The sequence below is a fragment of the Gopherus evgoodei genome, chromosome 8, assembly GCF_007399415.2.
Source record: "Gopherus evgoodei ecotype Sinaloan lineage chromosome 8, rGopEvg1_v1.p, whole genome shotgun sequence".
Taxonomy (NCBI): domain Eukaryota; kingdom Metazoa; phylum Chordata; order Testudines; family Testudinidae; genus Gopherus; species Gopherus evgoodei.
The window spans coordinates 79502016-79514691 of record NC_044329.1 but is presented as its reverse complement, the minus strand read 5'-3'; the positions used below and the strand labels follow the sequence as shown (position 1 = coordinate 79514691).

General features: G+C 41.1%; 1 protein-coding gene across 1 annotated transcript in view; it reads left to right on the top strand.

Annotated features, from left to right (window-relative positions):
* Window positions 1-12676, top strand: part of BRDT (bromodomain testis associated) — a 36343-nt gene that overhangs the window by 17664 nt on the left and 6003 nt on the right. The window contains exons 11-15 of the mRNA XM_030572511.1: window positions 3485-3546; window positions 5283-5475; window positions 6190-6302; window positions 6670-6793; window positions 11487-11551. Coding sequence (XP_030428371.1) covers window positions 3485-3546; window positions 5283-5475; window positions 6190-6302; window positions 6670-6793; window positions 11487-11551 — 557 coding nt within the window. The remainder of the gene's footprint in view (window positions 1-3484; window positions 3547-5282; window positions 5476-6189; window positions 6303-6669; window positions 6794-11486; window positions 11552-12676) is intronic.

Genomic DNA, 12676 nt, shown 5'->3' with positions numbered 1-12676 from the left:
CTGATCATACTTCAGACTGATGTTTTAACTCCAACCTTGTTTTTTTGGGAATTGAATTTGTTTTTACACTGTTCTGTTCTGAAATGCAATTCACAGTGCAGTCTGGATTGAAAACAATCCCAGACTGCTGAAAGATTGAGCGTCTTTGACTACTGTATGCATGAGGTGCATATCTGTGTGGTAGGAGAGGAATGAGACTTGTGGTGTTCCTTCGAACTTTCTCAACTGTTCAATATAAATGTATATAGTGGGTCTGTTTCATAAAGGAGAGCTCAATATTTAGGCCCTGTTTACACTTGGAAAATTACATTTTGGGGGGGGGGTTCTTTTTCCCAATAATGTGTGTTAGCATCTAGTATAGAGGGTTTAATTGGTCATTAACCTAGCTCATTTTTTTTCCAGAGTGGCCCTTGTCTTAGACTCTCTGTACACTGATTTTGGGGAACAAACTTAAAATTTATTCAAATTGCAAGTAAAGCTGCTATACATGAGATCCTCTGAAGGACTGACACACTCTGTCTTGCATAAAATGCTCACCCTTGCAGTTTACTGAACAATCAATGACTAGGATGACCATATTTCCCTGTGCTGAATATGGTAAAATTTACTCATATTCAAGGAAGTTCAACAGCAATCAATCAGAACTATGCAGCACAAATGTTCAAATTAACATCAAGTTGAGTGAGCCCCTGTTAAAAAGAAATACTGCATAGTTGGATTCTTTTTATTTGCTTTCTTATCTTTAAGGCTTTAGGGTTCACATGGGGAGAGCTCTCTCACTCACACACACGACGGAGGGTGACTGACTGACCAACCTGACCCTCCCTGCCTGGCACTCTATCTTTCGTGCCTGGCTGGGCCCCTAGACCAGACCTGCCTCATCTGGTGCTGTGCCTTCCCAAGGCAACACATGGGAGGGGGCGCACAGGATCGCATTCCCCCCCCCCGCCCCGCCCCCTGCAGATTTCTGCCAGGGTTCACACCAAAATGTGGCCATCAGCAGCCTTTCAGCAGTGTTCAGGAGGGAAGGGATAGGAGCTGCTTCCAGCCTGAGGGGGAAGGAAGGGATGACCTGGCCCATATCTCTGCAGAGCTCATCCTTCCTCTCCTTTCCCACCCCTTCTGTGGCTGGAAGCAGCTTGTCCCTTCCTGCCCCTACAGTGTTCAAAGGCAGCAATGGCCAGTGACAAAACCCAGCTGTCTCCTGTCTCCTGTCCCCTGCCCACAGCACAGGCAGGAAGGGGTTAAGCACTAAGGATGCGTTGTGCACCAGGGCCCAGGGAACCAGGCTGCAGGAGCTTCAGTGAGCCTGGTCAGAGATATGGCTCAGCAGCAGAGTTGCCTAGGGGATGGAGCAGCCCCATGCTCCTTGGGGAGGGAACCTGGGTGGGTGGGTGTGTGAGAAAAGGATAAGTCCCTGCTGAGGGGGGAGAGGTGGCGCTGCTGTGGAGCCTGCAGGGTCGGGGTGTGAACAGGTTGGAAATTGCGCCCCACCTCTCCAGACCTTAGCTGAGGGGCAGAGAGGCTTCCATATGCCAGCACTGTACGGGGCTTTGGCACACACAGAGCTTGGTTCCTACTGGCCAGCACCCCAGGCCAGAAAGTCTTGGGCTTTCCTGGGGTGCTGGCCCAGCCAGAGGCAGTGAGGGAAAGAAGGAGGCTGCCAGCCAGGCTGTTGGTAAGCTGAGCATTCCGACCAGGGGCTAGTTCTCTGCTGGGGGGGGGCGTGCGATATGGGGGAGCAGCAGGGCTGGAGAGGGTGAAGGGACAAAGCAGGGAGAGGACAGCAAGAGGGGGATCACATAAAGGCTCATGAGTGGGCAATAGAGGCGACATATAACTGGCTGCTGCCTAGTGCCTGTCTGCATGCACCAGCAGCTGCACGTTGCAGCCAGCACTGGCCAGAAATGGGATGGGACGAGGCACTGCTGTCTGAGAGCCCGCACGCAGCAGGGGCTGTGCTGATGGACCAGCAGGGGCAGTGGCTGGGCCTGCATGCTGCAGCTTCACCCTGCCACCAGCCTTGTACACCCACCACCATCATCGGCCACTGGACGCTCCCGCTCAGCTGGTGGGAGGGCAGCTGGTGAGCAAGGATCTGGCCAGCAGCAAGACCCACCAGTACTGGTGGGAGGAGACAGAAAATACCAGACGATTTGCCCATTTTAAAGAAAGTAGGGACATCTGCAGTAGGGCTTAAATGCGAGACTCTCCCTTTAAAAACAGGACATCTGATCGCCCTATCAGCGTTAGTGAAAACCAGAACATCAAGCTCAATTTTTGAAACTTTCTGGGCTCTTCCAAACTACGTTAGTTGCCTGGAAGATGGAAGCATATTCTTTGGTGTAAAGGACTTTTTCTCTTGCAGCTGGAATTAATTTTCATGACTGGCACATTTCAGCCAGTTTTATATAGGCATCTATGTTCAAATATAGTTAGTTCATCTTAAGGTGGCATTGACTCTAACTGGTCTGGGAATGCCACTAAGCTATGATACTTCTGTCTTGCAGTTTAAACTTAAGTTTAGAAACTTTGTTTTACTGAGCCATCTGCGACTACTTCAAATGTCTAATTATTTCACATATACTGAATGACAATCTTTAAGTAAAACTAGAAGTAGTCTAAAAACATACAGAATGTATTTTGAACTTGAAATCATGTTAATTGAAAGCTAACATGCAGTCCACTTGTACAGCAAGTTTTCAGCTAGAAATACAGCTGCCTTTCACTTTAAATATTTTGTATGCTGCCATTGATTTAAAATATCCTATTCTGAAAGCCATGTACACTAATTTTAATTGTTAATCACTTCTTGTAATATACCATTTCATCTGAAATAAAAATATGGATGTAGTTAATGGATACTCTAAGGGCATATCTACACTTTGAGCTGGAGATGTAACTTCTAGCTCGAGGAGACATAAAGGTGCTAGCTGATTGAGCTAGTGCACTAAAAATAGAGCATGCCTGTGGTAGCAGGAGGGGCTGCCTGCCCTGAATATGTGCCTATGGTCTTGGATGGGTATGTACTTGAGGCTGCTAGCTGTCTAGGGCTGCTTTAAGTTCTATTGGGGGCTGTTCCAGCCACTGGAGCATGCCAAAATACCATAGCCTCAATCTCTACTTAAGTTGGAAGTTCTGCTTCACATTGAATCCCACCCATAGTCTGTGGTTTTTTTACACTTGTACAATACAAAAATTTACATTAAAGTGGCAATGGCAGCTAAAGTAGAGATCCCATTAGGACCCCATATGTGTGCTTAATTCTGTGCATTGAGTCCCATTGACTTCAGTGATGTTACACACATGCTTAACTTTGTGAACAGGAGTAAGCTCTCTGGGACAGGGACGATCGTTCAGTTCCCACAGCAATGGATCTTGGACCTCTAGGTGCTGTTGCAATACAGATAACGTTTTGATGTATGATTCACATCTGTTGTATGATTTATAACAGTTTCTCACTTCACTTTATTTATGATTACAGAAATAGGCTCAAAGTCAAGTGGAACCAGACAGAATGGTGTGACTTCTAAAGAACAAATGGAGGTAAATTCACAGTTCTCTTGTTAGATTGCATATAACTTTGGATCTAGATTAAAAGGTTTGTCATTCACTGTGTAGTGTTGTTTGTTGTTTGCTGAAATCACTTAAATAGATTTGTTCTGTTTGTTTGATACTAAAATTTTGAACATTTTAATTTGATTCTAATTTTGTTTACCTCACTCATAGGGAGGAACAAAGTTTGTTTGCTGCAGAAGTTCAAAGTTACACATTGCTGAAACACTCTGGCTAGAGCCCAGGTGCTGGGGTGGGAGCAGCATTTGGGGATCCTCTTCCTTCATTACAGACAAAGGGGAAAAAAATAGGGGCTGGGGAGAAATATGGAGGCAACATTTAACTAAAAATGGTTAACAAGGCTTATTTTTAAGTGTCTTTAACACAGTCTAACTCTTCACACATTAAAGTGAATCAGCCTAATAAAGCATGCTAAGCACACTAAGGTCTCATCTTAGCTATAACCATACAAATCTTCAAGTAAAATATTTAGTTCAGATATAGTGACAGATGTAGGAAGTATCCCAAACATTACAGCATCATCTGAACAATGAACAGATTTAAGAGGAACTAGCCTAACATGAAACTAAATACACCTCTACCCCAATATAATGCCACCCAATATAACATGAATTCGGATATAACGCGGTAAAGCAGCGCTCTGGGGGGGTGGGGATGCGCACTCCAGTGGATCAAAGAAAGTTGAATATAACTCAGTTTCACCTATAATGCGGTAAGATTTTTTTGGCTCCCGAGGACAGTGTTATATCGAGGTAGAGGTGTATGTAGAACTCTTTAACTCTTTTTCCACTCCTATGAATACCCATCTTATATACCAGTGCAACTACTTGCATGTAACCCTCCCATTGCCCATGCTCATCCTTCAAATGTACTCGGAAAAATTCCAAATGGGAAGTGTGGCAGGGAGGAGAGGTGGCAGCTAGTATTTCAAAGTACTTTTACAAGAAAACTTCCACATCAATTTGCCCACACTGGACTCAATTCCCTTTCTCCCCCTGCCCCCCCACTTTCTGGAAGAGTTTGAGTACTGCTCCTGTGCTTCAAATATACTGCTTCTCCTTTCAGAGCAGAGCACTTAGCCACATAGAGAAATCAGATGGCCTTCTTTATTCAGCGGCTATTTATTCACCTTCCATTATAGAGGGATTATGCAAGACCTCTTCTTAGAATATGCCTTTCACTCAGGCTCTGATCCTGCGAAGACTTAAGCATATGCTTAACTTTATTTACTGAGTAGCCTTTGCAAGATAGACGCTCAAATGTCTCCACAGTGAGATCCATGCTACTGATGTATCTTGGCCTCTCCCTCGGAAAACTAAGACTTATAGAATGCTACTCCTATGCCACCAAGCTGGGCCTTAAATTTAATTTGTCTTGATGTCTCTACAACTTCCTCTGTAGTATACTTGGTATCTGAGTTAGAATATAGTGTATTTATCAAAGTATCTACCAGACAGCAGGAGTTAATGCCACTTCAGTTTAAACTGTTAATTTAAATGAGTACATTTTTCTGCTGTCAAACCTACCGAATTCCTAACACATACTATACGGCACCAGTGACATCAGATATTATTTGTACTGTATTTTTAAGTGGAGTAGATCACTTTCAAATGCCAAGGTGGAAAGGTGAAGAGCTATAAAGGGTTAACTTTTTATCAAATGCATGGTAATTTTTGATATTTAATTGCATTTAAATCTTCCTGCAGCAAGCACCACTGTCTTTACAAAAGACATCCTGCAATGCTGTTCCTGAAGTGCAGACCTCATTTTCTTTTACTAGTAGCTTGCAAAATCAAAGATCATCAGAAACACAGCCTTCTCATAAAATACTACAGTGGCCTCAGCTTTTGCAACGTAGTCCACTTAAACTACCTGAACAAAGCATGCTATCTCCTTCAGGTAATATCTTTACACCAGAAAATGAAATGGCTATTATTGACATGAGACTGTCATTATAGCAAGAGAAGCAAATTGGTATTTGTCTTGTCAAGAATTCCTGTTTTGTTTTTTGGAGTTTGCTGGGAGGTGGGATGGAGGAAGTGTTTAGGTTAGAGACCCTGCAATAGCTTACATGTGTAGTGTTGAGCACCCTTTGTTCCATGTCATGGAGATCAAGCGACATTTAGCAGAATCCTGGTTGCTGAAATGCAGTCTACCAACACTTCAGATACTGTGGTTTTAGTAGGTGTCATTTTACTACTCTCAAATAGCAAAATAGAAAAGAGTAATGTGACTATAAAAAGTGACTCAAGATAAAAGGACATAATGCTGCATTGGTAAAGCTGGGTTTAAAGGAAAGAATATTAAATCCCTTACCTTTTAAAGGTATCTTGCAAATATTTAATGACAGCCGCCCCCGCCCAAAATCTGAAAGTTTATCATCCTTCCTCAGCTCTGGTATAAAACTGAATGAGCTGCTAGCTGATTATCCAGCTGGGAAGCTAACTAAAAATAGATGACTGTCCCAAAAAGTATCTAGCTGGAATGTACACTTGGCTATTCTGTGTCTTAAAATATTGTTGAGCTAATTTTGAGCATAGGTTACAGATTTGTTGACTCTGTATATTACAGGAAGTTGCACATTTAATTTCCATTTTTTCCCCCTCCACTCAGGTATAATCACAGTTATATCTCCACTGCACTCCACACCAGTACAGCAAAGGCCTCAAAATATTCCAAAGACATGCCAGCCTTTTGTCAGCCAGCCTACTCACATTGTCACAGAGGTGAATTGTCATTATTTATGCTAATTTATCTACAAATAGATTTCTCAAGTATTGTCATATAATTAACCTTTTTTCCTTTAAAATAAGTAGACCTAGTATCGCAACACTTCAGGCTTGTATTCCTACAACACTGGAGCAAAGTTTTTGTTTTCCTGGAAATGCTGGTTGAGCTTAATGGAACAGCTAAAATGCTCAATATGGGTCTAATCTAATTCCCATAATCTAATAGTGACTTAATTGCCTTTAATAGGAGCTGGGTTGTGCTTTCTATGCCAAGATATGAAAGGAGAAGCTTTACAGCTGAAGGAATCACTAGCACAGATTAACTGATCAGAGTACACTTTGAAGACTTTCTTATCTCTCCTAGGCATCCAGTTCATCTTCCCAGGATATTCCAATGAGTGATGGCAAAGAATCTGGAAAATTAAATATTCTTCAAAACAATGTTTCTGGGGGAGTTGCTGGCTCAAAATCCATAAATCAAGAACAAAGTATGTATGGTCTTATTAGAAATGTAACTGAGATCAGGAGCATACCCTTGAAATAAATGTATATGTGAACTTTCACGGTATGTTGGTCAAAATAAAGTAATACTAACTGTAATATTTGTTCACTAATTAGTACTGCATGCAAACAGTACTGTGACTATTTTTCCTGATCCACTTTGTTGTTGTGTTGATTCACTTAACAATTTACATAAAGCTAAGTAAAAATGGATGTCCAGTCCTCATTCTGGTTGTATCTGTTACGAAGACTATATGAAGCTAATGACCTTAAATTTGAAAAGGCTTAACTTTCCCTGCAGTCTAGTAGCGGAGACAAATAGCTTAATTCAGAAAGCTTGGACTAGTTAAATAAAAATTCATTCCAGTGATGCCCTGTTACATAATAGTAAAACTTTTTGCTGAACTTTAAAAGGATTCTCTACTGCTACTCCCTGGAGTGTCTCCAGGTGGCTTACTCTTTATTATCTGGCTTTTGTGGATAGCAGAGATCTGCCAAAATAAACAAATGCCCAAGAATTTTCCCTACTGTAGAAACAAATTGATAAAATACTGCTTCAGTCTTGCATCACTATTGAAAGAGCAGGGGCTACAGGTATCAGTATGTCCACTGCAGCACTTCATTTCCTTCTAAAGTTCTGCAATGCAGTCATGAGTAGGGAATTCTGCTGAAAAAGATGATCTGATGGCTTCATATTTCCTGGGCAATATATTAAAAGTAGCCCATAAACCACTGAGCAATTAGTACAGTAGGGTTGAAGGAGGATCCTGGTAAAGGGTCTGGCAATAACCTGTCTCTAGAACATAAAGTTCTTACTCACTTCAGACTTTCAAATAGGTATTGAGCTGGAGATCCTGTATTTCTGCAGGGGATGGCTTAACAGTTCTCAAACTGAGTCCCCACTGCAATAGTAGCTTGAGCTTCAGCTCCCCTTGAGCTCCAACCCACCTCCCTTGATGAGCTAGCTACTTCAAACTCAAGCCCTAGGCTAGAAAATTTTGTGTGAACAAGAGCTGAATTAGCTTGAGTTGTGCCCCAAACTAACAATGCACTGAAGACATCCTCCTCCTGTCCCCATTAATTTGAACATAAATAAAACAAATTTCAAACAAAACTTTGTGGAAACAGAAAAGCATATTTATTTCCAAACAATTAGCAGTGAAGATTGTCAATGAATAGTGTTAGAAATTTAGGGTTAACTAACGAACTTAATTATACCAAAACAATGCTTTCACACTGCAGTCTTAACCCTGCCCTTCTATACTGCAACACTTACTTAGTACCAATAATGTACTTTATGTATGCTAAAAAGCGCCTACCACTTTACAGTACTTGGTATCAGTTTTACATGAATTATAATTCAGTGCACAATCCTCAATGACAATGTGTGAACGCCTCTTTGCTTTTGAATTATTACCCACATGCTGTTCAACTGTAAACTTCAAGGCAAGGCCCTTGCTTTAATGTGTTTCAAAATGACAGGTACATCTTATAGCAATCTATATAAATTTTTTTTGGAAAACACTGGTCTTTCATTCTCTTCTTCCATTCCTGTTCCCATCTTTTCTTTGTCTGAATGGTTTGCTCTTCCTTTTTCCTCTCAACCTTTTCCTTCCTCATTGCCTATCTTCCCCATATCCCTACTTCTCTATCCCTCTTAGTTCTGTCCCCTTCAATCTTTTCCTTCAATCCTTCTCTACCTTTTCACCCACCACTCCTAAAGTTCTCACTTGGCAAGTAAAGGGGGCTGTAGGATGGTTCCTCTCCTCCTCACTGTCAAGATCACAGAGTTGGGATGCTCTGTTCCTGGCCCTAACAAAGGGGCAATAAAGCTGGAGTTCTTGTACATAAGAAGGCTGCTGCAGGAAGAATCTCAAGATTGAGAGGGTAAGAGAAGGGTTTTGCCCAGGGGCATATTATGAGTTGCTTAGTTTTTTGAGCCACAGGGGTGCGAGCACTAATTTGCTTATGTCTCTTTTTTGTGTTTTGTTGTTTTTAGTTTTAAAAAAAATAAATGAGAGCTCTGATCAATGCTCATTCATCAGCACCAGACTTGCTGTTGCAGGAGTAACCAGCATAGGAGCTATTTCCCAGTCACCCAACCTGAGCTTCCTACTAAGATTATTACATTTATTTTCCATTATTAAAACTCTGGGGGAAAATTGTTTGTTTTCCTTGAATAATAAAAGCAACTTGGACTTTGCTCCACAAGCTTGTGTGCTGCTTAATCCTCAGATGAAAGATGCTATATAAGTGCTAAGAACTACTATGTGCATCTTTACTGACATAATTCGACCTAAAACTTGCTTAAAAGAATCGTACGCTTGTCTGAACCACTTGTCAAGAGATCTTGCAGAAAAGCAAATCTAATTAGACATTGTTATGGTCATCTGTTTCCTAGACATAGTCAAGGTGGCTTTCCTGAGCTCCAGGACTCAGTATTAGCACCACTCTTGTTCTTGCCAACTTGGCTGTCCTCTAAGTCCTGGTGGAGCTGCCTCACTACAGAAGCACCCCATGCCACTGTGAGCTCAAAGTACTGGCTCCTCAATGCACTCACAGCCTGGGACTCATGAATCTCATTAGTAATGAGATTCAGCACCTCTGCTGTCAAAGCCAAGGCAGAAAATGCCAGGTGGGAGCTAGCACCTCAATTTGCAGTTCGTGACTGCAGGCAGGCAGCTTTGTTACAAGGCCTGAGTTTTACCATCTTGCATTCATGCTCTTGAAGTGGAGATGAAGAGCAATTCTTGGTACTTAGTAAGGTCACCTACTAGGTTTCTGAAAGACTGCCATGAAGCTCTCTGTGTCTGCTTTGAGGAAAATCCTCTCCTGACCAAGAGTAAATGCTCCTTGTGCATGAAGTGCTGGTCTTCACAGCAGAGCCTCTTTTGCTGAAGATTATGCTCCAGGCTTCCCATCACCTTGACAATTCCAGATGCTTGTGTGGGGGCAAGGTGAAGAGCAGGGTGATGAAGGACATAATTGGCTTTGAAGTGAACCTCCAGTTCCCCTGAATCTAAGTAAATCTCCATGCTGGAGAAGCATGAAGAAGATAGTGACCTTTCTCCAGGTCTCATAGAAGCTGTCCAGACAAGTTTGAGTTCAGACTGGTCCAGAAATTTACAAGGGTCATCAGTGAGACATATTAGGGCTCAGACCCCCATCAATAGGGCTGCCTTGACTTGATATCCTATTTTATTTGGCTAGCCAAAACTCTTCCTCATTTTAAGTTTAGTATGCTCATTTTCTGACTTTAATTTAAAAAGACTACTTGGGATGTTTTGCTTCTTGTAAAGATTGCTTTTGGAAAATTGCATTTGGAGACCACAGTTTAAACTTTCACCGAAGGCACTTTAATGTCTTAATGTTTTCTACATGTTTGTGAGCTCAGGATGCTTATATAACTGCTTACATAATATTTTATCCTGTAGCTATCAAATCTGTTAAACATTTGGTAAGAATAATTCTACATAGAATTACTGAAACCCAGTTTAGTTACCTGAAACCCAGTTTAGTTACCTGGAGTAGATGATGGTGCATTTTATCACAAAAAGGTGCAAGAGTATTAAACCTATGTTTTGTGCTATATCAAGATGTAAAGCAGTTCCTTTGTGAAAAACAAAGGTTTAGCTTCCATCCCCAAAGCACTTAACAATCTAGATACAGAAATCCCTTCTGAGCACTAAAAAGCAGTGATATCCGGGGTAAAAGCAGCATAATGCTTCTGTTACTGTGTGGTAATTCTGCCTATTGATTCAGTATGTTTTGCCTGAAATATACTTAGTCATCTGCAATTCCACATACTTGTCAAGGTATTTCTAATATTACTCTAAGTGCACAATTCAAAAAAAAAATGTTTTTTGGCAAAAACACTTGATATTTTGAGGTTTTCCTTTTGCAGTACATATAGTAGAGAGGAAATTTCATTTATATATGTTGAAATGAATGCTACTGAAATGGAATTTATAGTTTGCCTTTCAGATAGATAATTCATTTTGAAAGGCAATCAGTGTAACAAATAAGATAATTACTCAGCGCACATACCTTTTATTTCTTAAACATTCTGTACCCTGGAGCTACTGGAAGTGGAAATGGGTTTACATGACTAGAAGACCTTACTGGCTGACCTACTTGTTTAAAAAGGTGGAAACTGGCAGGAGATATGCTTTTATGCAGAATGTGAGGTTACTAAGTAACGGACTCCTCCCTCTCTAGAGGAGGCTGGGAACATCACAGAAGGGATAGAGTCAATCTCTGTTGGAGGGGGAGGGGAAAGGAGATGAGTAATGTACAAGTTTTGATTTTTTTTTTCTCCCAGTCTAGTAACTAGAAATAGAAAGCACTGCAGTTTCTAAGAAGGCTTTTTGTCCTGCCTACATTAACTTTCTACAGGGAAAGTAGAGGTTCTAGAGAGAGCCTTCACAAAATGAAGGGTGGAACAAAACCTACAAACTCTATTCAAACATTTAAACTTCTAACTCAAGAAAGTGAAAGCACTTTAGCCATCTTCTTTTTCTGCCTTAGTTGAGACTGATGAATTCAGGAGCTCCTCTGCCGCAACAATAAAAGCAGAGACCAACTTGTAAAGGACTTTTTCAGTGCGTTTCCATTCCAGAAATAGAAACATCTTCCAGATGATCAACACATGGCTCAAAGCTTATTCTGTTGTTCCAACAGGTCATTCTGACAGCACTGATGATAAAAACACACTAGATTCTACACTTCAAATTCTTCCTAAAAAGGTAGGAATATTGTCTTTTTTTTTTTTTTTTTTTGGATGTCCTTAAGACTCAAGGAAAAATTTTGCATATCTTATTTGAAGATCTTTAAAGTTTATTATAAAGCAGTAGCATCTTATCTAGGAATCTTCTCAAGTGACTTCTATGGCTTATGTGTTCATTGTCTCACAGACCTTGGGAGCTGTTGAAATCCATCTTCCAAGCACTCAAGCACATGTTTCTATTCCATGTCCTATTTTTTTCTATTGGTTTATGCTGTTTTATGTCATGTTCTACTGTGACCAGATGCTTAACACAATTAATATTCACAACGAAGTGGAAGGCTCTTAGGCCAGAATAGGGAAAGAACATGTTTAGATAAGGTAGATGTATTCAAGTCAGCAGGGTCTGATGAAATTTACCCTAGAGTACTTAAGGAACTAGCCAAAGCAGTCTCCGAACTATTGCAATTATCTGAACTCCATGGAGGACAGGGGAGGTCCCAGAGAACTGAAGAAGGACAAACCCTACCTAACTTTGAACAGGAGGATCTGGGGAATTTATACACCCATCATCCTAATTGCAATACCAAGAAAGATACTGCAACAAATACACAATTTATTTTAAACCTAGAGCATAACTGGGTGATGAACTATCAACAGAGATTTGTCAAGAATAAATCATGTCAAATCCATCTAATTTCCTTCTTTGATAGGGTAACTGGCCTAGTGGGGTGTGTATGCGGGGGGGGGGAAGCAATAGACATCTATCGGGACTCTAGTAAGGCTGTTAACACAGTCCCACCTGATGATCTCATAAGCAATCTAAAGAAATATAGTCTAGATGAAATTACTAAAAGTGGGTGCACAACTGGTTGAAAGACTGTACTCAAAGTAGTTCTCAATGGATTGCTATCAAAATGGGAGCACGTACAAGTGGTGGTCTGTCATGAGTCAGAAAGTGGTAAATATTTTTATTAATGACCTAGACAATGGAAGCAAGTATGCTCTATAATATTGGCATTGGTGAGGCCTCAGCTGGAGTACTCTGGCCAGTTTCGGGCCCCATGCTTTAAGAAAGATGTGGACAAATTGGGAGGGAGGGAAGAGACAGACACACCAAAGGATAGCAACAAAAATAAGTTTAGGA